Consider the following 26,730-nt stretch of genomic DNA (forward strand, 5'->3'; position numbering starts at 1 on the left):
CCCCTCCAAGCTCTCGCGCGAACAGGCAGTTTAGGAGCGACTCAGGGGCAGGCAGCGAGGACCCCTTGGAAGGTGTGAGGACCCAGACTTGCGTGGCGAGTCCGTTCACGTGACCACCCAAAGAACAAAGGTATCTATCCTCGCCGAAAGTGAGGGCCAAGCTCCAGTGGGGCCCGGGATAATGCACGGTCCAGGCGGGCTGGGACTTCCGAGTAGATGCAATAGAGGAAGAGAAACCTAGGTTTCAATACATAAGGATTTCATGCCACAGGAAACTACATTTCCCAGGAAGCACTGCTGTACCGAGCTTGGGCAGTAGCTACAGGTTTTTTTTTAAGTTGTTAGTTTCCTCTTGTGCCTAATTAATAGATTGTCGTGATTGGGTATGCACGGGGAAAATCACTTTCGGTGTTATCAGCCTTTTCAGGCCTTCTTGGAGTGTCCTGTAAGTTATCCTCTGAGGATGGCGGAGGGACCGCTACGTTAAGTTCACTATCAGCTCTCAGACTGAATTTCCTAGGGCAAGTCCCCTCTGAATTCCCAGCACATCGTTGGTACTAGTCTAGGTTCTTTGAGGCAGGGTCTTGCTGTGCAGCCCAGGATGGCCTTGAACTCAACTCCCCATCCCAGGCTGGTAGGAACTGTTAGGGTAACAGGCAGACACCAAGCCCGGCTCCACAGGTCTGCAAGACAAACTGGGATTTGTGGTCTTTTTATGAGTTTAGGGTGCCAGGTAACTACAGCAAAGACCCAACACTGTCTAGGGGAAATAATATTCCTCTTGTATCCACCCATTTTGGACTCCAGAATCTAACCTTCATTTCTTTTTTTCTTTTCTTTCTTTTTTTCTTTCTTTCTTTCTTTCTTTTTTTTTTTTTTTTTTTTTTTTTGGGGGTTTTTTGAGACAGGGTTTCTCTGCGTAGCTTTGTAGACCAGGCTGGCCTTGAACTCACACAGATCCGCCTGCCTCTGCTCCCCAAGTGTTGGGATTAAAGGCGTGCACTACCACCGCCGCCGCCGCCACCAGCAGCACCCCTTCCTTTCTAAGTGTGGATCTGAACACAATGTTCATTTTCCCTTTGTTCCAAGAGGGGAGGCAGAAGACAGGAACCCCACACTAGCAGTTTTCTAATGAGATAAAAATATTTTTATTTTTATAAAACATGCTGTTTTAAGCAAATTAAAAAAAATAAAACACAACTCAAGATAGAATGTATGGAAGACAGATACTTGTGAGCTGGCATCAGGAGTGAGGCCGTGGCTCAGCTTCCTCTGCACCGTGTGACATGCTGGTCCATCTGTCCAGCTACCACCTCTCAAGCCGGGCTTGAGCTATCTGGATCTCTTGTACCCTCACTGTCCAGGACTTCAGTTCTCTAGCTGGCTGGGAACTGAGAGTTCTGACTTTAGGAGCTTTTTGTTTAGATATCAATCACCCAGGATGTTTATCAAGAATACCAATTACTGGTGGCACACACTTTTCAGGAGGCAGAGGCAGGCGGATCTCTGTGAGTTCGAGGGCAGCCTGGTCTACAGAACGAGTTCTAAGACAGGCTCCAAAAGCTACAGAGAAACCCTGTCTCGAAAAACTAAAACAAGCAATTACTCCCCTCCTGGGTCAGTTTGGGCTTTACTTCTGGCCCACTGTCTGCAGAGGATAAAGAGGGGATCTGGCTTCTAGAACATTTGCAACAACTTTGCTGCTTTCCAGTTCTGTGAACAGCACCATCTGCAGGCCCTGAGCAGATCCGGGTCTGGAAGCAGACAGGGTAGAGCCGGTGGAGAAGTCGTCTCTCAGGTCGGGGTCACAGGACATGAACGGCAAGGGCAGGTCACAGGTCACAGTGCCAGCACTGGGGGGAAGACAGCCGTGTCTGTCAAGACAAAACCGTGAGACAAAGGGAGAGTAGGGAAGGCACTGAGACGCTTCCGATGAAGACAGAACATGGAAAAGGAGGGCATGGCATGGATCTTCCTCAGCCATTTTAGGACGGGGCAAGCAGCTTTAGACTAATGGATAACTTAAAGATAAAGCCCATCACATTGGTAGAAAAACTAGGTGACTTGTAGCCTGTCAGGAGCGTCATGAGAAAAGGCAGGCGTGCTGTTTCCTAAGGTGGTGGTGTACAGTCTCTGTATGTGCCATCAAAACCTACCCAGCCCAGTTTCCCTGGCCGCACCCCAGCCTTACTCTTGGGACTTGTCTGGTTTTCAGGCTCAGGCACCTTCCAGTCCATCTTCCGGCCCTTCTCATAAAGACCCTTGAGCACCTTGTGGAAGGACTCAGGCTCAGTGCCATTCTTGCTCAGCTCCAGATACTTCCGGTAGAGTTGAAGCGCTGTACGGGCATCCTCAATACTGTCATGGGTCTCGCCTTGAATCTTCAGGTCTGGTGTAAATACAGTTCTTAAGGAACTCACCAAGGAGGTACCCCATTTCCATCCTGACACTCAGGAAGTCCCCCTACTCACCAAGGAGGTACCCCATTTCCATCCTGACACTCAGGAAGTTCCCCTACTCACCAAGGAGGTACCCCCTTTCCATCCTGACACTCAGGAAGTTCCCCCTACTCCCATGCAGATCCCCAGTCTCCCACAAAACATCTTTTTTTTTTAAATTATTTTATGTGTAACTGATGTTTGCCTGCGTGTGTTTATGTGCTCTAGGGGTGTGCAGGTGTGCATGAGGACCATGGAGATTGTGACAGACCCTGGACCTGGAGTTACAGATGGGTCTGAGCCGCCATGTGGGTGCTGGGAACTGAACCAGGGTCCTCTGCAAGAGCAACAGGTGCCTCTTAACCACTGAGCCACCTCTGCAGCTCCAGAAAACACCTCAAGTACTGACAGGAGCTAACCCAAACCATTAGCAGAAAAACCATGCAATTCCAGCTGAGAAACCATTAACTACTCTTTCCTCCAGAATGTGTCCTATTCTGTTCCTCTTGTAGTTTTTGTTTCTGTCTTGTTATTGTTGCTTTGTTTTTTTGAGACAGAGTTTCTCTATATAACAGTCCTGGCTGTCCTGGAACTCCTAGACCAGGCTGGCCTCCAACTCAGAGATTCCCTGCCTCTGTCTTCTGAGTGCTGGAATTAAAGGTGTGCTCCACATTGCCTGTCATAACTTTTTTTTTTTTAATTTTTTACACATGAGTGTTCTATCTAAAGGGCACCAGATCTCATTGTAGATGGCTGTGAGCCACCACGTGGGTGCTGGGAATTGAACTCAGGACCTCTGGGAGAGCAGCCAGTGCTCTTAGCCTCTGAGCCATCTCTCCAGCCCTTGTTGACAGTATATGACTATACAGCTGAAAGCATTAGCCTCCTTATGCTTGTTCTGCAGCCCAGGCTGGCCTCGAACTCATTATCTGTAGCTGAGACCAACACTGAACTTATGTTTCTTCTGTGCCTCCCTCCTGAGTTATGGCTGCAGGCAGGCATGTACGCCGTGTCCAGTCTCCTGTGGTACTGGGGCCAAGCGTGGACAAAGCTTCTCCTACCTGAGCTGGACGCCCTGCCCCGACCGTCCCCTTCTCTTCATCAGTACCACAGGGCACACAAGCTCGAGCGGCTCACCTAGAAAGTACCAGGCCAGAAACCGTAGGGAAATCATCCGTTTTCGGGGCATGTGGAACAGGTAGACTGTGTCGAGAACTTGGTCCTTGGGCACCTGGCAGGGATCAAAAGAGCAAAACACTCAAGATAGATGATGACCCATAATCTCCATTCTCTTAAGACAAAATATATACACTGAGAAACCCACTCTCAAAGTAACTCCTAGGCCAGCAAGATGGCTCAGCAGGAAAAGGCACTGTCACCACGCCTGACAACCGGGGTTCAGTCCCCAGGACCAACATGACGGAGAGAGATCCCACTTCCACAAGTTGTCTTCTCACCTCTAAACATGCAACACTCAGGTGTGCATGAGTACACACACACTAAATAAATGTAATTTTGGTAGTAGGAACAGGCTGGGTGGAAAGAAGGCTGTATATTAAAGAAGAAAAAAATGCCAGGCATGGTGGCCCACGCCTTTAATCCCAACACTCAGGAGAAGGCAGGTGGATCTCTGAGTTCAAAGCCAGCCTGCTCTACATAACTAGTTACAGGGCAGCCACAGCTACACAGTGAGACCCTGTGTCAAAACAAACAAAAGACAAAACAAACAACAACAACAACACTCCTAAATAAACCCCATCCGAACCATGAGGTTGATGACCCGGAAGTCCTTCTGCAGACCATGACCCACAAACTTCACTCCAATGTCAATGAGAAAACGAAGCTTTAAGTAGGTAGACTTGAGAGTCGTGAGGTGCTTGGAGGAAATTTTGGCATCAAGGTCTCCTGGCTTTATCCCCGAGTACTGAGTCAAGTAATCTACTACCTAGGGACAGAGAGAAAGACAAATGACTAGGGCATGAGAAGGTCGGTCTCTTCTTGCCACTCTCCCCAGGGTTCTCAGACAGTCTATGCAAGCACAGACTTGGCTCCGGTGGCCCCTTCATACCTGCTCCTGAGTAGAGATGTAGTCATCAATGAAGGGGATACCCTCATTAGGCCCTTGGCCCCGAACACAGGTGATCCTTGCTACTGACATCTGGCTTGGTTTAATGGTGGACTTGGTACCATCACTGCGTAACTCTGCTTCTTCCTATGTCACAAGAGTCGGTATGGACACCAGAGAACACTCAGAATTCCCCATCTCCGCAGGGTTCTGTCCCTCGGCCCCGTCCTTTTGGCTGTGGTACCTCGTTCAGAGTGACAAACTCGGCATCGAGGCCCACCAGGTCCCCGACCTGTGGCATCTCATTCAACATCAGGGGGATGAAGGTAGTGTGTGTTTTCCGCTGCTTCCGGGCCAGTGAGGCTTCTGCCAGCAGCACATTGGCCTCAATCGGGTTCTTGACTGAAAGGAGAATGCAGAGAAGACCAGGCTGGGGAAAGGACTAGGGGAGACCCCACCACGGCTGCCCACAGGCCATCGGTCCATGTTGTGATCTCTTGATAACCAAAGAAACTGGGTAAAAGGAGTGTATCTGGGCTGGCAAGATGGCTCAGCAGGTAAACACACCCACTGCCAAGTCTAACCACCCGAGGTTGATCCCCAGAATCCACATGGAGAAAGGAAAGGACAACTCTCCCAAACTCCTCTGATGTCCCCCCCTTCATGCTGTGTGTTATACATACTGATGCACGCGCGCGCACACACACACAGTAAATTAAAATGTAAGAAAAAAATTTCAAGAGACTATACCATTGTCTGCTATAATACAGCAGATCAAATCAGAAAATTACCAAGAAGTAGGCCAAGAAAGATAGAAATGGGGGAAAAGAGGGAGTAAGATTTTTACTTTGGACCTTAGCTTACAAAATCCAGAAAAACAAAGCTACAGAGAAACTCCTGTTTAAAGGTACCGAACTGGTACTTCTGAGGGAGCGCGACCCGCTAAGAGGAGAGACCGCTGAGGATAACAGCTGGCATGGGGCCGGCTGGCAAGAGCAGTGGGTAGAGCACTCCCTTCGCAAGTCTGACAACATGAGTTTGGTGTCTGGAATCCACATAAACCTGGAAGGGGAGAACTGAGGCCTCCAAGTTGTCCCTTGGCCTCTACACACCAGTAACAATAGATAAACACTGTAATGAATGGCATTTGAGAAGGATATTCCGTGGGGGCCATTCTCATTCAAACTACCCCAAAAGGGACAAGGACGTTTAGAATCAAAATCATAACCTAAGCCGTTTTTATAAAGCTTCCTCCATCCTTCCTTACTCCACCTTCAGAATTTCCAGCTTCAAAATTAACTAGTTAATTTGTTTTGTCTTTTCAAATGGTTCTCACTCTGTAGCCCAGGCTGACGATGCAGTCCAGGTCGTCCTTGAACTCATGTCAATCCTCCTGCCACAGGTTTTTTTTTTTTTTTCAAGACAGGGTTTCTTTCTCTGTATAGTTTTGGTGCCTGTCCTGGATCTCCCTCGGTAGCCCAGGCTGGCCTCGAACTCACAGAGATCTGCCTGGCTCTGCCTCCCGAGTGCTGGGATTAAAGGCGTGCACCACCACCGCCTGGCCTGCCACAGCCATTTGAGGGCAGTGTTGCAGGCATGAATTACAGCTTCTCCAGCCAGCTTCTAAACTTAAGATCTGATCAGCAGGAATTTCTTGAGTATGCCTGGAAGTATTAACACTAGTTACCAATCCTCAATACTACAAAAATATGCCCTAGGTTTTCTCCTGAAGTCCAACTTAGACTGCCTAAGCCTTTGGCTGCCCACATCACTTACTGTTCAGGTTGTATCTGGAATTGAGGTTCCTTTTGACGTAATACAGGATAGCCGGTACTTTCCAGTTCATGTCGAACTGCACAGCTTCGTACTAGAGGAGGAGAACACAGGCTGGAGGGCATCTCCGTGGTCGTGTTCGCTACCCTGCACAAGTCTCTTGGTTTAACCCCCAGCACTGCCTCACACGCTAAAAAGGAAAAAACACTTGTGTCCTATCCTAACCATGTATCTCATTCCTTTTTCTCAAGTCAGACAGAGGCCAGCACCCAGGTGCTAACTCTTCTGATGCCATTCTTTCCCAAAGCCTCTCTCCTTCCATCATGAACCTTCCAGGCACTCATTAGGGACCTGAGGCTAAGGACACTAACAAAGACAGGTAGATAAAAGGGGGCGGAGCTGTAGTCACACCTGTAATCCCTGTACTCTAGAGGCCACAGCAGAAACATGGTGAACTGGAGAACAACCTGACTCATGCAGCAGCACCCTCTCCCCAAAAGAATGAAAGGGGCAACAGAAATGTTTTGATTTACCTTATCAATAGGTTCAATAAGGAAGTCATTGAAAAGATACCACTGCTGGTGAGTCACGCCCTGTGCAGATAAAGAGGCAGGCTGATGTCAAAGGGATAGCTGGTCTACTTGCTAGGGACAGATCTGGGACTGCACTCAGCCCTCTCCCCAGGAATGCTCTTCCCTCGGCCCACCTGACTCACCTCCTTGCGCTGGTGGTAGGTCTCGCCAACTTTGATGTGAGCCACCAAGCTGCCTCCTGTTCGTGAGTCCAGGATGTGTACCACAGTGGCCATCAGGTCATACACATAGACACCATGCTCCTCCTCTGCCCTGGCCGGACCCCACTGTGAGGGGGTACCCAGGCTGCTAAGCTAAGTTTAAGGACTGGGGTTTGGGATGGGGGATGAGGAGAAAGGGCAGAGGGCAGGGAGTCCTGGGAATGGGGAGCCAGGGTAGGTTACCTGCATCTTAGCCCATCTGTGACTGCCCACCCCTAGGCTGAGCTCTTCTGGAGACCCCACAACTGGTGATAACCTTTCATCCTTTGCACGGCCCCCTTGCCCTGCCCGCCTCACCTTCGACCCTGCCTTCACCCCTCACTCCCTCCTCTTCCCGTTTTTTCAACAACCTGCATCTCATCCTCATCAGTCCAGCTGCAAACGTCCAGCCCTCTGCTCTTGGTCATCATCATGCGGAGGGAAAACGGAAGCCAGACATTCTTCAGCTCCTCCATGGAGGGGCACAGTGAGCCCTCTGGACTCCTTGGTTCCTTCCTGTTAGACGGAAGAATTAGAAAAGTGCTCTCAAGATGTCTAGCCAGTGACAGGAATCACCAAGTAGTTCCATCACTTGACAACTCTAAGATGGTACCTACCTGTCAGCCAAAGTAAACTCCTTGTTCTTAATTTCCCCACCAAATTTCTTTACCGCTATTTTGAAGGCAACCTGAACATATAGGGAAAAAAAATCAAAATTCCTAAGAATATAATCATATGTAGAAGTAAAACAAGGAATAAAAATAAAAGAAAGTCCTGCTTCCAGCTGGTTGGTAGTGGCGGCGCACGCCTTTAATCCCAGCACTCAGGAGGCAGAGGCAGGCGGGTCTCTGAGTCTGAGGCCTGTTTCCAATCATTACCTCGGCTTGTAATCTCCAGAAATCAGCCTCTTTTGAGCTATTCACTTCACAATTAATGACAAGAATATCTGGCAGATGTCGGATATTGCGGGTCTGAATCTGAGAGAAAGAAATAAGAAATTACAGGGTGTACAAGGAAAGAAACCCAGACAGGGTCGGTAAAACTGGAGTCTTCCCACTCCTGCAGCCCCGGGAAGGCAGCACTGCCGCCACCCTCGGGCACTCACTGTGGGCTGGTATTTCTCACAGTTGTCACACCAGGCCTGTGTGTTCTGCTCCAGGCAGATGCTTCGCTTCAGCACCTGAGCGAAGTCATAGTTCTTCCCGGTTTTATCTGAGGAGAAACTGGACACTTCACTCCGAGCTCCCCCTCTACCCACGGCCTCCCACAGGCCCCCACACTCCCTGGGGTGTTACGAGGTTACGTGAGGAGCCTTCCCAACCCAGCGCAGGTCTACCACAGACGCTACCCTCAGGGTAGGAGAGCGTGAAGAGCAGAGTGGACGAGGCTCGCACGGTCTCACTGCCACAGCGGCAGAGGCTGCAGTTCTCCATCTCACAGCTGAAGAGCTGCCCGATGACGGAGGCCCCCGACGAGCAGAAACTGCTGGCGGTGGAGGACAGCATATGTACCCCGAGTGTCAGAAGACCCTGCAGACCCCGAGGGACCGCCGTGGTGGCTTTATTCCTGTCGGGCTCCATACCTGCCTCCAACAGCTCGATAAGCCTGGGGTACTTCCGGCTCCTGCATATCCTGATGCAGCTGAGTAAGAATGAAGCGATTCCACCTCTGGATGAGCCTGGCCAGACTGCCCTTGCCTGAAGCCTCATCTGAATCGGCCAGGATGAGACCCAGTGCTGAGGCCTCAGGAATAGTACGGAATGCTCGAAGGAAATTACTGCCCTGGAAGAGGGTGATTTTCTCTTTCATGTTGTTTGCACAGCAATGGCCTTTTCAACTATCCGTCTTCTGTCCCTTGCCCTTTAAGTTTCCCCGGGTCTCGAAGGACTGACCTGACAAGGATCACCTCGGGAGAGGTCCAGCATATGGAAGAGGAAGCCAAGCTCACATGCCAGGCAGAACTCCTTCTGGCAAAGGTGGTTCTGGATTAGACAGCGAACAGGCTCCAAGAAATAGAGCACCTGGAGGGAAGAGCAGGAGAGCTGGTGTGGGGAGCCGGGGGAGGGAAAGAGGGGTGGTCTGTGAGCCACTGGAATAAAGCATGACTCCTCTGAAGCAATGGAGCTCACAGAGGAGACGTGAAGGTGCAGGGCACACAGATGAGGCCAAGGCAGAGTGGGCTTGGCTGAGAGCCGAGACAGAGCAGAGCAGGACCAAGGCGCAGTGGGAGTGGAGAGGCGGAAGCATGGTCAGCTCAGGAGGGCCCAGCCTTACCTGGATCATGCAGTTACAGTAGGCATTGGGGATGTGGGGCTCTAATCCAGCAAACAGTGTCTTATTGTAGTGTTTGAAGTCAAAGTCTTCCAGCCCTAGCTTGGAGTATTTGATGGTTACCTAAGGCAGAACAGTTTGAGCAGAATGAGGGAGATCCTTTTCTAGAGCCTCCCCCGGGTCTAGAGTTGTGGAGGAAGGCTCCTTGATGAGACTCAGTTGTTTTCCATATGGTTCCCTTCCCCCCCACATCCCACAAGACCCTGACTCAGTGTCCCCCAGCACCTTTCGGTACTTCTTAGAAACCATGTGGAGATGTGGCTCTTCTTCTCGCCCTATTGGTGACTCCGTGACTTGGCTGAAGTTGTCAAATTCACTGTCCGACTCCTTCAGTCGATAGGGAATCTAGGGTTTGTTTTTTGAAAAAAGAAGAACACTGTTGGATGTCTTAAGCAGCTTTGGCTTCCTCTTTTCTTTTTCCTTTCTGTTGCTGTCTTCTGTTTGTTTTGAGACAGGGTCTCACTATGTAGCCCTGGTTGGCCTGGAATTCAGTATATAGATCAGGCTAGCTTAGAACTCCTGCCTCTGCCTAAGTGCTGGAATTAAAGGCATGTGCCACCATACCTGTTTTTATTTACTATTTATTTTGAGACAGGGTCTCATGTAGCTAAGGCTGGCCTCAAATTCAGTATGTAGCCAAAAAAAACCCTCGATATGTCCAGCCACCCAGGGTGCATGCCACCTCACCTGGTGCCACCTCACCTGGTGCCCACTTAATTCCTTTTTTTTCTTTCGATTTTTCAACGTAACTATGGTTACAGAAATATATTCACATTGATTAACAAAATGCAATTAAGTTTAATTTGTATGTGGTTCATGATTTAAAAAACCCACAAGTCTGCCACCTAGTTTGCTTTCATCTACTACAAACATATAAAGCTCTTCCACTAACGTTCTGCCAACCAAGAGAACACCGAGAGATACACCTTTGGTTTGCCTTAGAAAAGTAACACGTCTTCTAGTAAAAGATTATAAAACCGGGGCAGAGTAAACCTGATGACCCCAGTTCAATCCCCAGATCTCACGGTGGATGGAGAACCAATTCATAAGTCTCCCCGTGTGCTTGTGACACATGCATGCCTACACTCTTCTCACACACACACACACACACACACTCACACACACACCCATACACATACAATAACAAATTTTTAAAAATTAATTTTAGAGTTTATAAAATTGGCATACATGTTGTAATGTTAAAACACCACCATTTATAAATGTTCCTGAGCGTCTGTAACAGTTTTGCTGTCTTCAACATTTCTTCATCCTCCATACCCAATATTTCACTATGCTGCTCTTAACTGCTCCAGCCTGATAGCAGCTTCCCTCTGAGAGGCTCTGGCACAGGACGCTTATGACATGCTTTTGGCATTTAACAACAAGATACAAATAATGTCTTACCTTCAACCAAATAACCTTCCTAAGGGACAACACCGGACCATCCCTGTCTCAGACATAACTCAACAAGCACAGCTCCTTGAGTTCCGCACACAGCCCAAACCTTCACTATCTAAAAACAAAGACTGGTGTAAGCTGCGGGGACACAGCAGGCCCTCTGCACACACCTGATTGCGCAGCCTGGTGCGAGGGTTAGGTGCGTAGCCAATGAAGCCCACCTTCTTCATGGTTCGAAGGATCTCCGCGTCCACGGGTGGTGCTCGCCTGTAACCCAGGGCAGTTCCGGGACTTGAACTCACGACAGCCCCCATGCATTCCCAGCCCACGGGTTCAGAAGGGGAAAGCATTTCAGGTGGACAACAATCACCACAGCAGGGAAGAATAACCCGGCTAACAGAAGCTTCTGGTAGCTTGGGCGCCCCCCTCCCCTCGACCCAGCAGTGAGGTACAACCTGGGGGCGGGAGCGGAGTTGGCAGCGGGCCAGTCGGAGAGCAGCGTGTCAGTGGTGAGAGGGACGGGAATAAGGGAGAGGGGCAGCAGGTCCTGGCTCCAGTCCAGAGGCGGCAGTGAGTCCACAAGACAGGGCAGGGCAAACTCAGTCTCTCGGGAGTAGGGGTTGAAGGTGGGCTCTGGGGAGTCTGTCCAGAGGTGCACACAGCCCTCAGAGTCCCCAAAGGCCAGGGCCTGCTTGCTGGCTGACACATCAAACGTCATCAGCAGGGGTCCCACGGGATTCACATGGAAGATGTCGGCTGGGTTGGCCAGGCCTGTGGGTTCACAAAACTGGCACTGACCTAGAAAGGAAAAGGAAACGGACCAGTGAGCCATGGGAAGTGAAGTGGGTGGGGACCCTTTTATACCCTTTTACCCTCTCCTAGTATCAGGTGAGCTAGACACAGCAATCCATGCCTAGAGACAAAGAGAATGCCTCCTCAAGTTCTCATAAATCACAGACGCTTTACTACCTAGCAAAGGGCAATTCTTATGTTATTTACTTTAGTTTTTTAAGAATTTTTTTTTCCTCTAAGACAGGGTTTCTCTGTGTAGCCCTGGCTGTCCTGGATCTCACTCTGTAGCCCAGGCTGGCCTCAAACTCAGAGATCCACCTGCCTGTGCCTCCTGTGTGCTGGGATGAAAGGCGTGCGCCATCAGGCCTAGCTAAGACATTTTTTAACTACGTGTTTATTGTGTCTGTGTGTAGGACAGACCAGAGTGCAGGTGCCTGAAGAAGAGGGCGTCAGACCCACTGAAACCTCCTGCTGGAAGTGCTGGGAACTCAACTCTGACCCTCTACCAGAGCAGTCAACATTCTCAGTCTCCGTCTTTGTTTTTATTTACGTGTTTGTGGTACAGGAGACTGATGCCAGGGCCTAGCGCCTTGTGGGCAACCATTCTGTCAGTCAGCTACAGCCCCAGCCTGCCGCATTTTTCTTTTTCAAGATAGGGTATCACTGTGCTACCCCAGAAGGCCTTCGATTCCTTCTGTAGCCCAGGCATGGTTTGAATTTGCGTAAACTGAACCTAAGTGAAACCCTGGGAGTCTGGTGGATGGCCATGTCTAACCCCAGCAAAAAGGTATCTGGGGTCACTCCTACTGAGCTACTCAGCTCACTGACCCACCCTACCCAGTACCGACCCTCTTCCTACCCGACTGGGAGATGATAGCAAGACGGGAAGTGTATGTGGGGATGAAACGCAAAAAGGCAGGATCCACGTGTACTTGAAGTGGCGTGATGGCACGCATCATGCGTAAGTCATACACCTTGAGGAAACGGTCACAGGCCAGGCCAGTGAGGCGGCTAGAGAAGCCACAGGCAGCCAGCAGGTTACCATGAACATCAAAATCTGACAGACTCCCTGAGAAGGCATCAAATTCATGCTCCACTTTAAAACTACGGAGGTCTCGCAGGGAAACCTGAAGAAGAGAAAAATTGTTACCTGCCACCTCTGTGACAGGGAGGAGACCTTACCACCTAATTAATCCTGTGAGAGCCCTGCCAGAGAGGACAAAGGTTCTAGGATACTGACGGAGCAAAGAAAGGCAGAGAGAAGGGCCAAGAGACAGAAGGGATGCCCCAAAGAATTCCTTTATCCTTTTGCCCCCAAGGCATCTCGAGCTGTAGAAAATGTCAGAATTCAAGATCATCTCATGCAGGAAGTAATGCCATCCCTCACATCCCTCATCTTGAATCCAACTAGGAAGAGCAGACCCCAGTATCTAGTGAAGCAGGGCCCATGGTGGAGGAGACATGGAGTCCAGTTACCTTGCCAGATGTGTGGCCACAGAAGAAGAATCGGTTTGTCTGCCTCATGATGGCGACTCCGGGTGTCTCCACTGCATACTGGAGAGAGAGAAGCAAGAACACCAGTGAGATGATTCTCCCCACAGGCTAAGGAACAGAGAAGTCACACCAACACATTTCCAGCCCAAGCACACCCTCGCCATGACCTCAGGTCCCACATGGGTTTTTCCTGGGCTCAACCCGGGTTGGGACCTTTTGAGTCTCCTGGACAGTGTTCAGGTCGATCTCCAGTATGTGGCTCTGCAGCCCACCAATGAGCAGGGTGCTGCTGTCAGTCAGCAGGAGACTGTGCATATCCTCACACTCATCCAGCCTGTGGGAGAAGGGCCAAGAGGCTGGGCTCTCCAGCTGCCAATCCTATCTTCCTAGAGTCTCCCCTCTCCCAGCCCAGCTGAAAGGTCACTTACAAATAGTCAAATATAATGAGCCCCCCTCGGGCCATGTACTTGAGGTTGTTCTTGGTGAGGAAAAGGATGCCGTTTTCCAGGCTCTGGATTTGCCGAATGTCATCACTGCCGTTGACCTGAAAGGATGAGTACCGCTCCAAGGCTGGACCAAAAAATGAAGTGGCATGGCCCTAGGACGGATGAAAACAGCAGGCCTGAGTGGAGGGAGCATCCTCCTCGATACAGAAAGGATTGAGCACTGCTCGGATCTCTTTTCCCGCTGGTCCTTTCTGTCTAGGGGCAACTGAGGCATAAGGCTAAGAACCACAAGTCTTAGTGATAAAAGCAATGATTATAATACCTCATGTTAATGCACCACAAACTACTTTCTAAAGATGTTTGTATTATTTTTATTTGTGTATGTGTGTGTGTGCATCCCAGAGAGGCTGGAAGAGGGCAGCGGATCCCCTGGAACTGGACAATTGTGTTACAATTGTGAGCTGCCATGTGGGTGCTGGGACTTGAACCCAGATCCTCTGGAAGAGGACAAATGGTCTTACCAACCAGAGCCATTTTTGTTACACAGCACAAAATACTTAGATAAACCCTCATTTTATTCTCACAATGACCTTGATGCATGGGTAATCCAGGTAATTAGAGATTTGTTTCTTCAGAAGGCTAGTGACATGAGCTGATCCTCCACTGGTCACTTGTTCCACAGTCAAGTCTTAGGGGTTTTTTTGTTTTTGTTTTTGCTTTAAAAAAAAAAAAATGGTCCCTAGGCAATGATGGCACACACCTTTAATCTCAGCACTCGGGAAGCAGAGGCAGGTGGATCTCTGTGAGTTTGAGGCCAGCCTGGGCTACAGAGCGAGATCCAGGAAAGGGACCAAAACTACACAGAGAAACCCTGTCTCAAAAAAAAAAAAAAAAAAAAAAAACCACAGGGTCTCGTACAGCACAGGGTGGCTTGGCACTTGCTGTGTGGACCAGGACGCCCTCAAAGTCACACTGACCCCCTGCCTAAGTCTTTGGAGTGCTGAGGTTAGAACAGGCTTCCTGGCTAAATCTTTTTGTTGTTGCTTTTTGAGACAGGGTCTCTCTAGGTAGCCTTGGCTGTTCTGGAATTTGCTATATAGAGCAAGCTGGCCTCAAACCCAGAGACCCTCCTGCTTCTAGAGTCCTAGTTTGGTTAAATCTTGATCTCTACAGCATATAAGAAATCCATACTGAGTCAGAGTCATAGGCCAGAACACAAAGAATGTGAAACACACCTCCGCTCTCTCTGTCACATCACTCACTATTGATTTCTCTGACTCCATTTTCTGACTCTGTATGTGGGCCTCCTCTTTGCTGCTATTGTTACAGACCGGGTCTCCTATGCAGCCCTGGGTGTCCTGCCTCTGCCTCCCCTTTGGATTATGTGACATGTCTATCGTGTTCTTGCTTTGTCTCCCTAGGTAATCTCATTTGCTCTAATTACATTTGTGCTTGAGTTTTGTTTTATTCAACACTAGGAATCAAACCTAAGGGCTCACATATGCTAGGCAAGTACTCGGCTAAGATACATCCCCAGCCTTTTTTACTTTGAGATAGGTTCTTGCCACACAGCACTAGGTGGCCCGGGCCTTACAGCACTCTGCCTTGGTTTCTCAAGTGTTGAGATTACAGGCAACGTGCCTACCTTGAATCCCATTTCAAGTCTCTTCTTTTTTTTTTTGGGGGGGGGGGGTTATCAAGGCAGCTGGAAATGAAGGTAGGATTAGAAATTAAGGCCAGCCTAGGATACACAGCAAAACCCTGTCTTGAAAACAAAAACAGGATTGGGCATGTAGCTCAGTGGGTAGAATGCCAGCCGACTGCACATGAAGCACCAGGTTTTATGCCCAGTACCACAGGAACCCCAGTACTCTATCAGGAGACAGAGGCAGGAGGATCAGAAATTCAAGGTCATCCTTGGTTACACATAAAATTCAAGGTCAGACTGGGATACAGGAGACCCTGTCTTTAAAAAACAATAAACAAGAAGTTACAGTGGCACACACACATAAACTCAGCACTTGGGAGGCTGACGCAGGAGAATTGCTGAGTTCCGGTCAGCCCGGACTAGATAGAGAGATGGGTAAACTGGCAAAGTGGGATGATGCCTTATGAGACCAAATATGTAATTAATGTCTGGAGCCTGGCTTCCCCAACTCTTTCTCCACTCCCTTCCTCTTGTTTTAAGAGATCCAGCGAACTCTCATCCCTTCGCCTCAGTTTTGACTCCCTGCCAAGAGCTGTCCCTGGGCACAGGCCTTCAGGAAGGGGTCCAGTTCTTACCCCATGGCTCCCCACCCACAGCATCTCCTCATGTAGGTCAAAGTGGGAGACGGACACGGGCACTCCCACTTCGGCCACCACGCTGTGCAACTCCGAGTAGACACCTTCCATTATGTGCACTGACTCCTGGACGGGGAGGGCCTCCAAGGCCACCCCCTCTGGGTCCAGCTCCACATTCTGCAGCAGATTTGGGTTCAGGTGGGCATCCAGGACCGGGTCCAGGGTCGAGTGCATGGCTGGGGAAAACTCGGCCAGTCCAGGATCGAGACCCTCAAAGTTCATGACGGTGGCGGGCGGCCGAGGGTCAGACCCGAGTCACACCGGGCCTGGCCACCAGGACAGCCCCGGGGGGGGGGGGGGTTGCCTAGAAGGGCCTGCAAGGCAAAGAGGCGGCGCCGTCAGGGGCAGGCTGCGCCCTGGAGGAGTCTTCGGAGCTGCGGAGCGGGAGAACTGCGTGCTACCCGCGGCACCCGCGAACGCTCCCGGTCCCCTACCACCCCACCACACGGCCTGCGTCTCGACTTCCCTTTCCTCATGCACCGAGAGGTGCGGGGAGCGGGCATGGCAGGGGCTGGAGTCGGGCAGGGCGGCCTAGGCGGACGCCTGCTTTCCTAGATCGGGCTGGGGAGAGGGCAGGGGTCGGGCAGCCGAGGGAGCAGGGCACGTCGTCGGCTTCCCAGCGCCCTCCAGCGGGGTGGGGAGCACGGCCGGCCGGCTACCCGCAAACGGGGCGGGGGGTGGGTGGGGTGCGGTGGGGAGGGGGAGCCAGGGAGAACGGGCGGCTACCCAGAGTCCTCCGGGCGAGCCCGAGACGCTGGCTACCCAGGATCCTCCCCCAGCGGCGGGGACGGGACGGGACGGGACGGGGACGGGGGAGGGCGGAGGTCAGCCGCGCTCCTGGGACGCTGCTCGCGGGGAGCGGGTCATTACCAAGATTTCTCCATGGCGGGTATTTTGGAGCGCGTGGAATTCAAACGAGTAGGGGAGGGAGGGGGAGGAGAGACGGCGCCGTCGGCTCCGCGGGAAACCCCACTTCCGCCCCCACGCCGCCGCCCCCGCGCCTCCAGCTCAACCGAGGCGGGCGGCGGATTGGCAGTCCTCGCTGCCAATCAGCAGGGGGTCGGCGGGGCCGGGCGGGGCTCGGCAGATTGGCAGTCCTCGCTGCCAATCGGCAGGGGCCTGGGGGGACGGGGGCGGGCGGGGCTCGGCGGATTGGCAGTCCTCGCTGCCAATCAGCAGGGGCCTGGGACGCGGGGCGGGGCTCAGCCAATCAGGAGGAGCCAGGTGCAAGCCGCTCCCGCGGAGGCGTGTGACGCGGCCGCGCCGCCGACGCGGGGTTACGGGACGCCGCGGGGGACAAACTGGGTCGGGCGCGGGCCCCGGGGAAAGTGATGCCGCCGCTGTTAACGCCTGTGTGCAACGAGGTTATCTTTAGACGTGGAAACCGAGCGGTTACGGCCCCCGGGTGGAAGCCCGCCGAAGGGGAGCCGGCGGCGCAGCGCTGGGACTCGCCCGCCGGGTGTTCCCTGCGCGCCCTGGCCCCGTCCTCCGCCCCGCCGACCCCGAACCCCGAAACTCACCGGCATTTCCTCTGACTTCTAGACCTGCGGAAGAAAAAGGAAGCGGGAGCCCGGCTTGTAGCCCGGCCCGAGCGGCCACCTTTTCTGTGTTGTCAAAGGCATCCATCTGAAATTCCCAGCCCTGTCCGTGTCGTCCCCAGAGGGCCCCATAATTTTCCCAAGAAACGAGACTCCCAGGCTGTCAAATTCCCCCAGATTGCGGAGTTAGACATCGGCCCCCGGAGGGAGAGCGACAGCAAGCTGAGTCAACCGGGACAGTCATTCTAAGCGACCCTTAGCCTCCAACTCGGAGCCTACCGCCCCTACCGCTGTGGGAGGGAGGATGTCATCATGTCCAGCAGATGGGGGACCTAGCTGTGGACTTGAACTGCTTTGGAATTGGTCCCTGGTCTCTTAGGACACTCAAACTCAGCTGTCATTACTTTTTTTTTTTTTTCCTTTTCCAAGGGTTTCTCTGTGTAACAGCTCTGGCTGTCCTGGAACTCGCTCTGTAGACCAGGCTGGCCTCAAACTCACAGAGATCCGCCTGCCTCTGCCTCCTGAGTGCTGGGACTAAAAGCGTGCGCCAGCACTGTGCAGCTACTGTTTTTAAAGGCCACGCACAGCTCATGGTCCACACCTGCAACCCCCCGCATTCTTAAGGCAGAGGCAAGAGGACCCACAGATTCCAGGCCAGCCTAGGCTACATAGCAAGGATCAGGCCAGCTAAGGCTGCACAGTGAATCCCTCTTTAAACAAACAGTATAAAGGCCAAATTGGGGGATACCCGTGGAAGCAATCCCTCACAAAGAATAAACTTTTAAAACATTTCTTGGGCCATGGACTAGTGGGGGGGGCGTACTTGTTAAGACAGTAATCCAGAGATGGAGGCAGGGGGATCAGGGGTTCAAGCTTCTGCTACATAGTAAGTTCCAGGCTAGTCAAGGCTGCATGAGACCCTGTTTTAAAAAAAAAGAAAAAGGGGCCTGGAGAGACTGCTCAGCAGTTAAGAGCACTGACTGCTCTTCCAGAGGTCCTGAGTTCAATTCCCAGCACCCACATGGTAGCTCACAACCATCTGTAATGAGATCTGGTGCCCTCTTCTGGCCTGCAGTCATACATGCTGTACACATAATAAATAAATAAATTTTAAAACAGGGAAAAAATTGTATTAAAAAAAAAAAAAGAAAGAAAGAAAACGAAAAGAAAAAGCCAAGCTAGGTGGGTTGGCAAACCCAACACTCAGGAGACATCAACAGAGGGAGCTCTGTGAGTTCAAGGCCAGCCTGATCTACATAGTAAGTTCCAGGCCAGCCAAGACCTTGTCTCAAAAAACAATCCCTTCTCCCTACCCCCATCCCCCCAAAAAAACCCAAATTAAAAATGTCTTTCTTTTCAAAAAGGTGAAGGAAGCCTGCAAGACCGCACGCCGGTGAGGTGCCTGCTGCCGACTTGAGGACCTGAGTTCCCTCCGGCCTTAGGGACCCACATGGAGGAGGGAGAGTGACGCCCACAGTTGTCTTCACCCCTGAACTGTGGCGCACACACATAACAAATACATTTCTGCACACCTAAGAAATAAATTTAACTATCTTTATTAAAGTCAGGGCAGGGAGATGGCTCAGCTGCTAAGATATCTGCTTAGCACATGCATGCACCTAGCAGGAACAAAGCCCCGCGTTTAATAACAGTATCTTCAAAAAACAAAACATTTCTCTGGGCTGAGTCTGTAGCTCAATAGTTTAGCACTTGCCTGGCATACACACATACAAGAAGCCCTAGGTTCAACAACACACACACATGTGCACACACACATACATGCACCCTTGCTGTGAGCACACATTCACCCACACCCATGTTTGTGTGCTCTCTCCTCTCTCTCCTCTCTCTCTCTCTCTCTCTCTCTCTCTCTCTCTCTCTCTCTCTCTCTCTCTCCTCTCTGATTTCTCTCAATAAAAGCAAGTAAGTAGAACTTCATGAAAGAACCATGAGGTGGAGGCATATTGATCAGGAGTTCAAGGCCATCCTCTGCAGCACAGTGAATTCCAGGCCAGCCTGACTACATGAGACTCTATCTAAAAAACCAAACCAAACAGTAACAGGGTGGACGTAGGCATTTGGGTATCCCATACTCCAAGGAATCCTGCACCAAAATAGAAAACACCTAACTCAAATGATCTCACTTCATGGGTCCTAGATTTAAATTTTCACACACAAAGCTGGGCTTAAACAGTTCCTATACAGAAATCTCTATATTGAGATCTCATGATTCTTGTAATTGAAAAGAGGCCTCACAGACCCGACGGGAGATAAGGAGCTTGAGGTACTTGGAATAAGTCAGTGACATTTGGTTTTGTTTAGCTAAATTCTCACTATGTAACCCAAACTGGCCTTGAACTTGTGATCCTCCTGTCTCAGCGTTCCTGGTACTGGGGGATATACCGAAGGGTGTCACCACATCCCACACAAGAAACTACTTTATGAATCAAGATCTACTTCTGCTTGAGCTTCCTCGAAGTATCCAGTATAATGATGCAGTAATTTAAAATGTAGCCAAGCACAGTAGAGTGTGTCTATAATCCCAGCACCTGGAGGACCAGGAGCTCAAGAACATTCTCAGCACAGAGAAATGTGAAGCCAGTCTGGGCAAAAAGAAACTCTCAAAACCAGACAAGCCGGGCTATGGCTGCACAGGCCTTTAATCCCAGAACTCTGGAGGCAGAGATCTCTTGAGTTCAGCATCAGCCTGGTCTACCGAGTTCTAGGACAGCCAGGGTGACACAGAGAAAACTTATCTAGAAAAACAAACAAACAAAAAAACTAAACTGCAGACTATGAGGTAGGCCTGATGTAGGTCTATAATCCTTACAACTAAAGGGTAAATTAGGAGAATCAAAAGTTGAAGATCTGAACCAGGTGTGGTAGTATTCATGCCTTTATCACTAAAGGAGGCAGCAGAGGCAGGCAGATCTCTGAGTTCAAAGCCAGCCTGGTCTACACAGTGAGTTCTAGGCCAGCCAGGCTATATAATAAAACTCTATCTCAAAAAAGTAAAAATAGTTGAAGACTTATTTCAGTATAGTGTTGTAGAATATTATTTTAAGGTGTATTACTTCTGTTTAATGTTGCGTTTGTTTAACAATGTGAAGCTGGGTTACTGTTCCTGTCTAAAACACCTGATGGTCTAATAAAGAGCTGAACGGCCAATAGCAAGGCAGGAGAAAGGACAGGCGGGGCTGGCAGGCAGAAAGAATTAATAGAAGGAGAAATCTAGGAGAAGGAAGGAGCCAGAGAAGGAGGAGGACTCCAGGGACTGGCCACCCAGCTAAAGAGCAAGCCATGGAGTAAGAGTGAAAGTAAGATACACAGGTAGATGGGATAATTTAAAGTTAAGAAAAGCTGGCAAGAAACAAGCCAAGCTAAGGCCGGACGTCCATAAGTAATAATAAGCCTCCATGTGTGATTTATTTGGGAGCTGGGTGGCAGGGCCCCAAAAACAACCAACAATAAATAGTACAGTGAGTTCAAAGTCAGACTGCATACTTTAGTAAGACCCTGTCTCAAAAGAAGTTCTGGGGATCCGATGAGTGACAGAGCACTGCCTAGCACATGTGAGGCCGTAGGTTCAGTCTTCAGAACCACAAAAAAATAGGGGGGCTATGAAGCCAGGTGGGAAGGATGGCTCACTGGTAAAGGTGCCAGCTGCCGAAGCCTGGCAACCTGAGTGCAGTTCCTGGAAACCACACAATGGTGGAAGGAGAGAGCTGACTGGACAGAGTTGTCCTCTGATGTCCACATCACACTGAGGCACACACACACACACACACACACACACACACACACACACTTTAAAGAATTTTTTAAAAATTTCATGTACATTAATTTTTTTTTGTTTTTTGTTTTTGTCTGCACGTGTGTCTGTATGAGGATGTCAGAGCCTCTGGAACTGGAGTCACAGACAGTTGTGAGCTGCCATGTGGGTGCTGGGAATTGAACCCGGGTCCTCTGGAAGAGCAGCCAGTGCTCTTAACCCCTGAGTTATCTCTCCGGCCCAACATTTTGTTTTGTTTTGATTTTGTTTTTCAAGATAGGGTTTCTCTGTGTAACAGGCTCTGACTGTCCTGGAACTCACTTTGTAGACCAGGTTGGCCTCGAACTCACTGAGATCTGCCTGCCTCTGCCTCCCGAGTTCACAGGCGTGCACGCCCAGCAGCCCGACAACTTTTAATAGTAGAATCTGAAGCCAGGTTGCTGTCACCATAGTGCTAAGCCACTTCCTAGTTCAGTGGTCTCTGTTAAATTTCTTGTCTCCATACCTCAGTCTCTCCATTATATTACACACTATATATTACATACATATATTACACAGTATGTAATATAATACTTACTACATAGGATTTATTGCAAGACTTGGGTTAATGCAAATAAAGTGCTTAGACCAGGTACACGTCATAAAGTGAGAGTTGAATACACGTTAACCTTCCTTCGTTATTAGCCATCGTCATTAACCACCTGGGGGAACCTCAGCTGGACTTGAGTCTGAGCACCCAGCTGGAAAGGCCTGTCTAGGAGTGTCTTCTGAACGTGATTTGCATAGCGGTTGAGGGCCAGCTGACGTCAAGGGCTCCTTGAAGTTCTAGGTCAGCGGTAGCTCTGGCGATGGTCCAGCTGCAAGACAGCCCCACGGTCTCACCACCAACCCTGCTTCCTACTCCACTGCCAAAGCACCAGGAAGTGAAACGGCTGAAGCCCGGTGCCTCCAACTCACCCCATCTGTCTCATCCTACCTCCACTTCCTTTCTTTTCATCTTTCACCTCCTATCTTTTAGGACTCTCAGGACGGTGAGCAGAGGTAGCAAAAGTATAAGATACACTACACAAAACAGAGTGGACTCCCCTCTGCATCCCCCTCCCATTCCCTTACTCCATTTCTACCGATCCCATGTAGACAAACCATTTCCCCCCCCCAAACTGAGCCAGTTCTAAGATGCTGGAAATGTTTCATCTAAAGGTAGGTAGATCCGTCACAGAATCCTAATAATGATATGTGAACCAAAAGTTTCACTGGACAGTTTAAAATAGTCCCAAAGGGTACTTGCTTCAGCAGCACATTACTAAAATTGGAAGGATACAGAGATTAGCATGGCCCCTGTGCAAGGATGACATGGAAATCCATAAAGCATTTTATATTTAAAAAAAAAATAGACTTTAGGCAGTGGTAGTACGTACATTTAATCATAACACTCGGGAGGCAGAGGCAGGCAGATCTGAGTTCGAGGCCAGCCTGATCTACAGATAGTTTCAGGACAGCCAGGGCTACACAGAGAAACCCCTTTCTGGAAAAACAAAAAGTCCTAAGGGAAGGGAGACCCCCCCATTGAGAACATGTCTCTCAGAGGAAAAGTTAGCTTAGGAAGGCTTCGAGAGCCTTCCCTGTGGTCATCTACAGCCTCATTCTGACGTCCAAATTGTCCTGGGACCCTCCACTGGGGTTGGGGCAGTCCCAGCTTCAGACCACCCTCTCCTCCCACGTCCAATCTCACTCTCTCAGCTGCTTCCCTGGAGGTTGCATCATGGAGGGTGATGAAATCAGCCATCAGTGGATTTTACCCATGGATGCAATAGGTCTGGAGGAGCAGCAAGGGTCATTGTCACTGTCAACCACCCAGAACTTCTAGCTACACGTTTCTAGCTATGGTAGGAGCAGGGGAGGGGGCTGAAATGTTTAAGTTGGATTTCCAGTCCTTGGTTATACTGGTTCCCTGAAAAATCATTACCTAAACCCCACAGAACCCATGACAACCTTAGGCTAAGTGGAATGGAAGAGCAAGCGGTTCTTAGCCAGCATCATCACCCCCAAAGTGCCCTTTCCACAGTGAGGAAAGCAGCCATTTCTTACCTTGCCCTTATACAGCATCTCAGATCACAAAGCATTTTCATGGTTACTGTCGCCTCCCAAACCAGGACCACCCAGTGAAAAGAACACCATTTCCCACGGAGGAAAAGAAAAGCCTCGTTCTGACACAGAAGGTGTCACACAGCAACCAAATTTCATTTCAAACTGAGCTCGCCATGGGATTTGGAGATGAATGAACGCCGTTTTGGTTTTTTTTCCTCAGGCAAGAGGAAGTGAGAAAATCAGAGTGGGATGAGGTAAGAATAAAGCCTTGAGAGGCAAAAATATCGGATTACACAGGGAGGAACTGGAGACGGTGTTAATTTAAATGTTCATTCCTTCCCCGTCCCTTCTGCAGCCATCTCTGTTCCTGGAGAGCGTGACACATGTGTCCCATCCTAGGCCTCTAGCCACAGCAGCCTCACCACTCATTTCCCCTGGAACCGAGGAGGCATACCTGGGCTCTCCACGGAGGGAGATGATGCAGGGAGGGGAATCCCACCTGCTCTGAGTCACCTGCCAGTGCGAAGGGCGGGCCTTAGAGTGCGGGGACCTTAAAAAGAGACTGCGAGACAAAGGGAAGAAAACAGGAAGCAGCTCAGAAACCGGACTACAAGAGTCAGAACAAGAGGAGGCCGGTGCAGAGTTCACAAGGCCTGGGGCAGATCACGGAGCCGGCCGGATCTGAGAAGCAGGCAACAAGATGCTGGATTGCAGAACTATACTGCTGCTGTGGCTGCTGCCCTGGACCGCTCAGGGCCTGGCTGTGCCCAGGAGCAGCAGCCCCGACTGGGCACAATGCCAACAGCTGTCTCGGAATCTCTGCACACTGGCCTGGAGTGCACACCCACCAGTGGGACACACGGTAAGTGTCAGCTCCCGGTGCCACGCAGAGACCTTTCCAGGCCTTCTAAGGGTAGGTCTGATGTGAGCTGTGGCCCGGGGTGGAATCTGGAGGGACGAAGGTCATCATGGCCAGAAACCTTTCCAGGCCTTCTAAGGGTAGGTCTGATGTGAGCTGTGGCCCTGGGTGGAATCTGGAGGGACGAAGGTCGTCATGGAATGAACGAGGACAGAAGACTGGGACTTCTGTGAGAGTCATGGACCAAGGATCCATTGGAATGCAAAAGCACTTACGTTGTCTCATCCTCCCTTGGCCCCACTACAGGATACACTAAGAGAAGAAGACGAAGAGCCTAGAAATGATGTCCCCCGTATCCAGTGTGGGGATGGTTGCGATCCCCAAGGACTCAAGGACAACAGCCAGGTATCACCAGGGTGATGTTAGTGCATCTCAGAGAGGGGAGGAGGAGTGAGCTGGGCATCATAATTGACCACTCAGCCATGCCCGAGATGGTCAAGACCTGCTGTGGGCTTGAAGCTAGCCTGAGCTACAGGGAGCAAGTTTAAGGCTATAGTCCGAGCTAGTGAGATGCTGTCTAAAGAAAGAAGAAAAGAAAAGCAGAAGACAGGAAGGCAGGACACTGGAAAACAGCATTCATGTGCTTTCTTCTTTCTCTAGTTCTGCCTGCAAAGAATCCACCAAGGTCTGGTTTTTTATAAGCAGCTGCTAGACTCAGACATCTTCACAGGGGAGCCTTCTCTGCTCCCCGATGACCCCGTGGGCCAGCTTCATACCTCCCTACTGGGCCTCAGCCAACTCCTCCAGGTGTGCACCAGGGATTTGGAGGGTGGGGCTGGTCAGTGTCCAAGACAGAGGCAGGGAGCTTAGAATAGAATCCTTTCTGACTGTGTCTTGTGTCCTTTTAGCCAAAGGATCGCCACTGGGAGAGCGAGCAGATGCCTAGCCTGAGGCCCAGCCAGCGGTGGCAGCGACCCCTCCTCCGCTCCAAGATCCTCCGAAGCCTTCAGGCCTTTGTGGCCATAGCTGCCCGGGTCTTTGCCCACGGAGCAGCCACCCTGACTGAGCCCTTAATGCCATCAGCTTAAGTATGGCGCCCGGGTTCCCAAGGCTCAGCAATGATAAGATTAATTTATCAACCCAGGCATCTAGAAGCCGACGAGCTAACTGGTCCATTAGTGAGTACTGTGTGTTGTTTTGTTTGAGGGGCAAGGACAATTTTATTAAAGAGAAAAACAAAGAACAGCCCCGAGTAGGTAGCTCTCTAGAGGAAGGAGATGGAGACAAAGGATAAAGTTATGCCCTTTGCCGCGGAAGCTGGCAGGCGGCCGCGTGGTGGAAGGGGTGAGGGTGGAGGTACACATCAGAGAAACTGAGAAAAGCCCAGGCTTTGGCCAGTGTCTGCATGAGAAAGAAGAAAAAGGGCAAGTTATACTTTTCTGAGTGCCTGGGGGAAATGTGCAGCTCACGGTGGAAATGGAAGCTCCGGTTGGCTTAGTCCCTGAGATCTAACAAATGACCAGCGTGGACCGACTTGTGACGCTAACCTGTGACAAACTTGCATATTTATTAACTGGGAGGGGAGAGTTTGGTATTATTTATCCTTGTAACAGCAGTGTAGAGGATTGTTATTTATTATATTTATAAGGAATTATGTATTTTTTCCAATAAAGATTTATTTATGTGCCTCTCTGAGTCTAATTTCTAAGCACAGTTGGGGAAGAAAACAGATGAGAAATAAAACAGATGACCAAGTAACGACAACAGGAACTTGCTTCTGCTCCAACATCTCCGGCAGGCCGTGATCAAAGGTCTGAGAGTGTCCTGAGCTCTGAGTGGACACATTGCTTTGTGTTGAGTACCTTTGGGTGGCTTTGAACTCGACAGAGATCTGCCTGCGTCTCTCTCCCCAATTCTGGGGTTAAAGGCGTGCGCCACTTCACCCAGCTCTGTCCACTTGATTGAGTCAGGGGCTCTCACTTGAACCTAGACTTAGCAAACTGATTGATTAGACTCCCCTCCCTAGTCAGCTTGCTCTGGGAGTCCTGGCTCTGCCTCCCAAGTGCTGGGATGACGGGTGAGGAACGATGATGCTCATCCATTATTTATGTGGATGTTGGAGCTCCAACCTCTGGTCTCCACACTTTCCTGGCAAGGGCTTTACCTACTAAACTCTCTCTCCAACTCTCCTGACTTCCATTTTAAAGTAGGGTTTCACGCTAGCCTGTCTTGAACTTACGGCCGTTTTCCTGCCTCGGTACTGTGAGCTGTCACGCCTGCCTCAAGTTTTTGGTGGTGTTTTTTTTTTTTTTTTTAATGTCTTTTTTTTTTTTTTTTTTTTTTTTTTTTTTTTTTTTTTTTTCAGAGCTGAGGACCGAACCCAGGGCCTTGCACTTGCTAGGCAAGCACTCTACCACTGAGCTAAATCCCCAACCCTGAGCTAAATCCCCAACCCGGTGGTGTTTGTTTTTTGAGACAGGATATTGCAATGTAGCCCTGGAACTCCTTGATATATTGACCAGAATGATGTCAAATTCAGAGCAATTCTCCTTCCTTGGCCTCCCAAGTGCTGGCATTTCAGGTGTGCCACCAAGCCTGGAAATATTTTGTTTTTGTTTTTC

At 50.3% G+C, this 26,730-nt stretch overlaps 2 protein-coding genes and 1 pseudogene across 5 annotated transcripts; 2 read left to right on the forward strand and 1 right to left on the reverse strand.

The window, feature by feature from the left end:
• The first annotated feature begins 7 nt into the window (after positions 1 to 7).
• Positions 8 to 25,797, forward strand: Il23a (interleukin 23 subunit alpha). Of its 3 annotated transcripts, none has more exons than XM_042263527.2 (7): positions 8 to 130; positions 18,755 to 22,362; positions 23,142 to 23,504; positions 23,606 to 24,112; positions 24,416 to 24,514; positions 24,770 to 24,916; positions 25,018 to 25,797. In XM_042263527.2, exons 4-7 carry the CDS (start codon positions 23,951 to 23,953, stop codon positions 25,195 to 25,197), a joined length of 588 nt encoding a protein of 195 aa, XP_042119461.2. In that variant the 5' UTR covers positions 8 to 130; positions 18,755 to 22,362; positions 23,142 to 23,504; positions 23,606 to 23,950; the 3' UTR covers positions 25,198 to 25,797. The 3 variants fall into 3 exon arrangements, with proteins under 3 accessions (XP_042119461.2, XP_076410124.1, XP_006987411.2); XM_076554009.1 differs by having other exon boundaries at positions 23,316 to 23,504; XM_006987349.4 differs by having other exon boundaries at positions 18,755 to 23,504.
• On the reverse strand, positions 1,125 to 17,197 carry Pan2 (poly(A) specific ribonuclease subunit PAN2). Of its 2 annotated transcripts, none has more exons than XM_006987348.4 (26): positions 16,723 to 17,197; positions 15,793 to 16,166; positions 13,492 to 13,661; positions 13,277 to 13,397; positions 13,046 to 13,123; positions 12,429 to 12,696; positions 11,233 to 11,575; positions 10,948 to 11,044; positions 9,605 to 9,724; positions 9,323 to 9,442; positions 8,941 to 9,069; positions 8,631 to 8,830; positions 8,397 to 8,530; positions 8,154 to 8,260; positions 7,927 to 8,025; positions 7,666 to 7,736; positions 7,420 to 7,564; positions 6,992 to 7,135; positions 6,810 to 6,869; positions 6,280 to 6,370; positions 4,748 to 4,905; positions 4,507 to 4,650; positions 4,204 to 4,383; positions 3,576 to 3,669; positions 2,192 to 2,389; positions 1,125 to 1,874 (listed from the first exon to the last, which is right to left on the reverse strand). In XM_006987348.4, exons 2-26 carry the CDS (start codon positions 16,072 to 16,074, stop codon positions 1,840 to 1,842), a joined length of 3,588 nt encoding a protein of 1,195 aa, XP_006987410.1. In that variant the 5' UTR covers positions 16,075 to 16,166; positions 16,723 to 17,197; the 3' UTR covers positions 1,125 to 1,839. The 2 variants fall into 2 exon arrangements, with proteins under 2 accessions (XP_006987410.1, XP_006987409.1); XM_006987347.4 differs by having other exon boundaries at positions 8,397 to 8,533; positions 16,723 to 16,864.
• Positions 22,448 to 22,545, forward strand: LOC121823841 (U6 spliceosomal RNA; annotated as a pseudogene).
• Positions 25,798 to 26,730: the final 933 nt, after the last annotated feature.

This window comes from Peromyscus maniculatus, chromosome 18, assembly GCF_049852395.1.
Source record: "Peromyscus maniculatus bairdii isolate BWxNUB_F1_BW_parent chromosome 18, HU_Pman_BW_mat_3.1, whole genome shotgun sequence".
NCBI lineage: Eukaryota > Metazoa > Chordata > Mammalia > Rodentia > Cricetidae > Peromyscus > Peromyscus maniculatus.

Excerpts from the sequence above, each read along its gene's own strand:
- Il23a (XM_006987349.4), top strand. The coding sequence starts at position 23,951 with ATGCTGGATTGCAGAACTATACTGCTGCTGTGGCTGCTGCCCTGGACC. Across the intron at positions 24,113-24,415 it reads ACCCACCAGTGGGACACACG|GATACACTAAGAGAAGAAGA; the intron begins GTAAGTGTCAGC and ends GCCCCACTACAG. Across the intron at positions 24,515-24,769 it reads GACTCAAGGACAACAGCCAG|TTCTGCCTGCAAAGAATCCA; the intron begins GTATCACCAGGG and ends TTCTTTCTCTAG.
- Pan2 (XM_006987347.4), bottom strand. The coding sequence starts at position 16,074 with ATGAACTTTGAGGGTCTCGATCCTGGACTGGCCGAGTTTTCCCCAGCC. Across the intron at positions 8,534-8,630 it reads TATCGAGCTGTTGGAGGCAG|CAGTTTCTGCTCGTCGGGGG; the intron begins GTATGGAGCCCG and ends CTCCACCGCCAG. Across the intron at positions 8,026-8,153 it reads GTGAGAAATACCAGCCCACA|ATTCAGACCCGCAATATCCG; the intron begins GTGAGTGCCCGA and ends TCTTTCTCTCAG.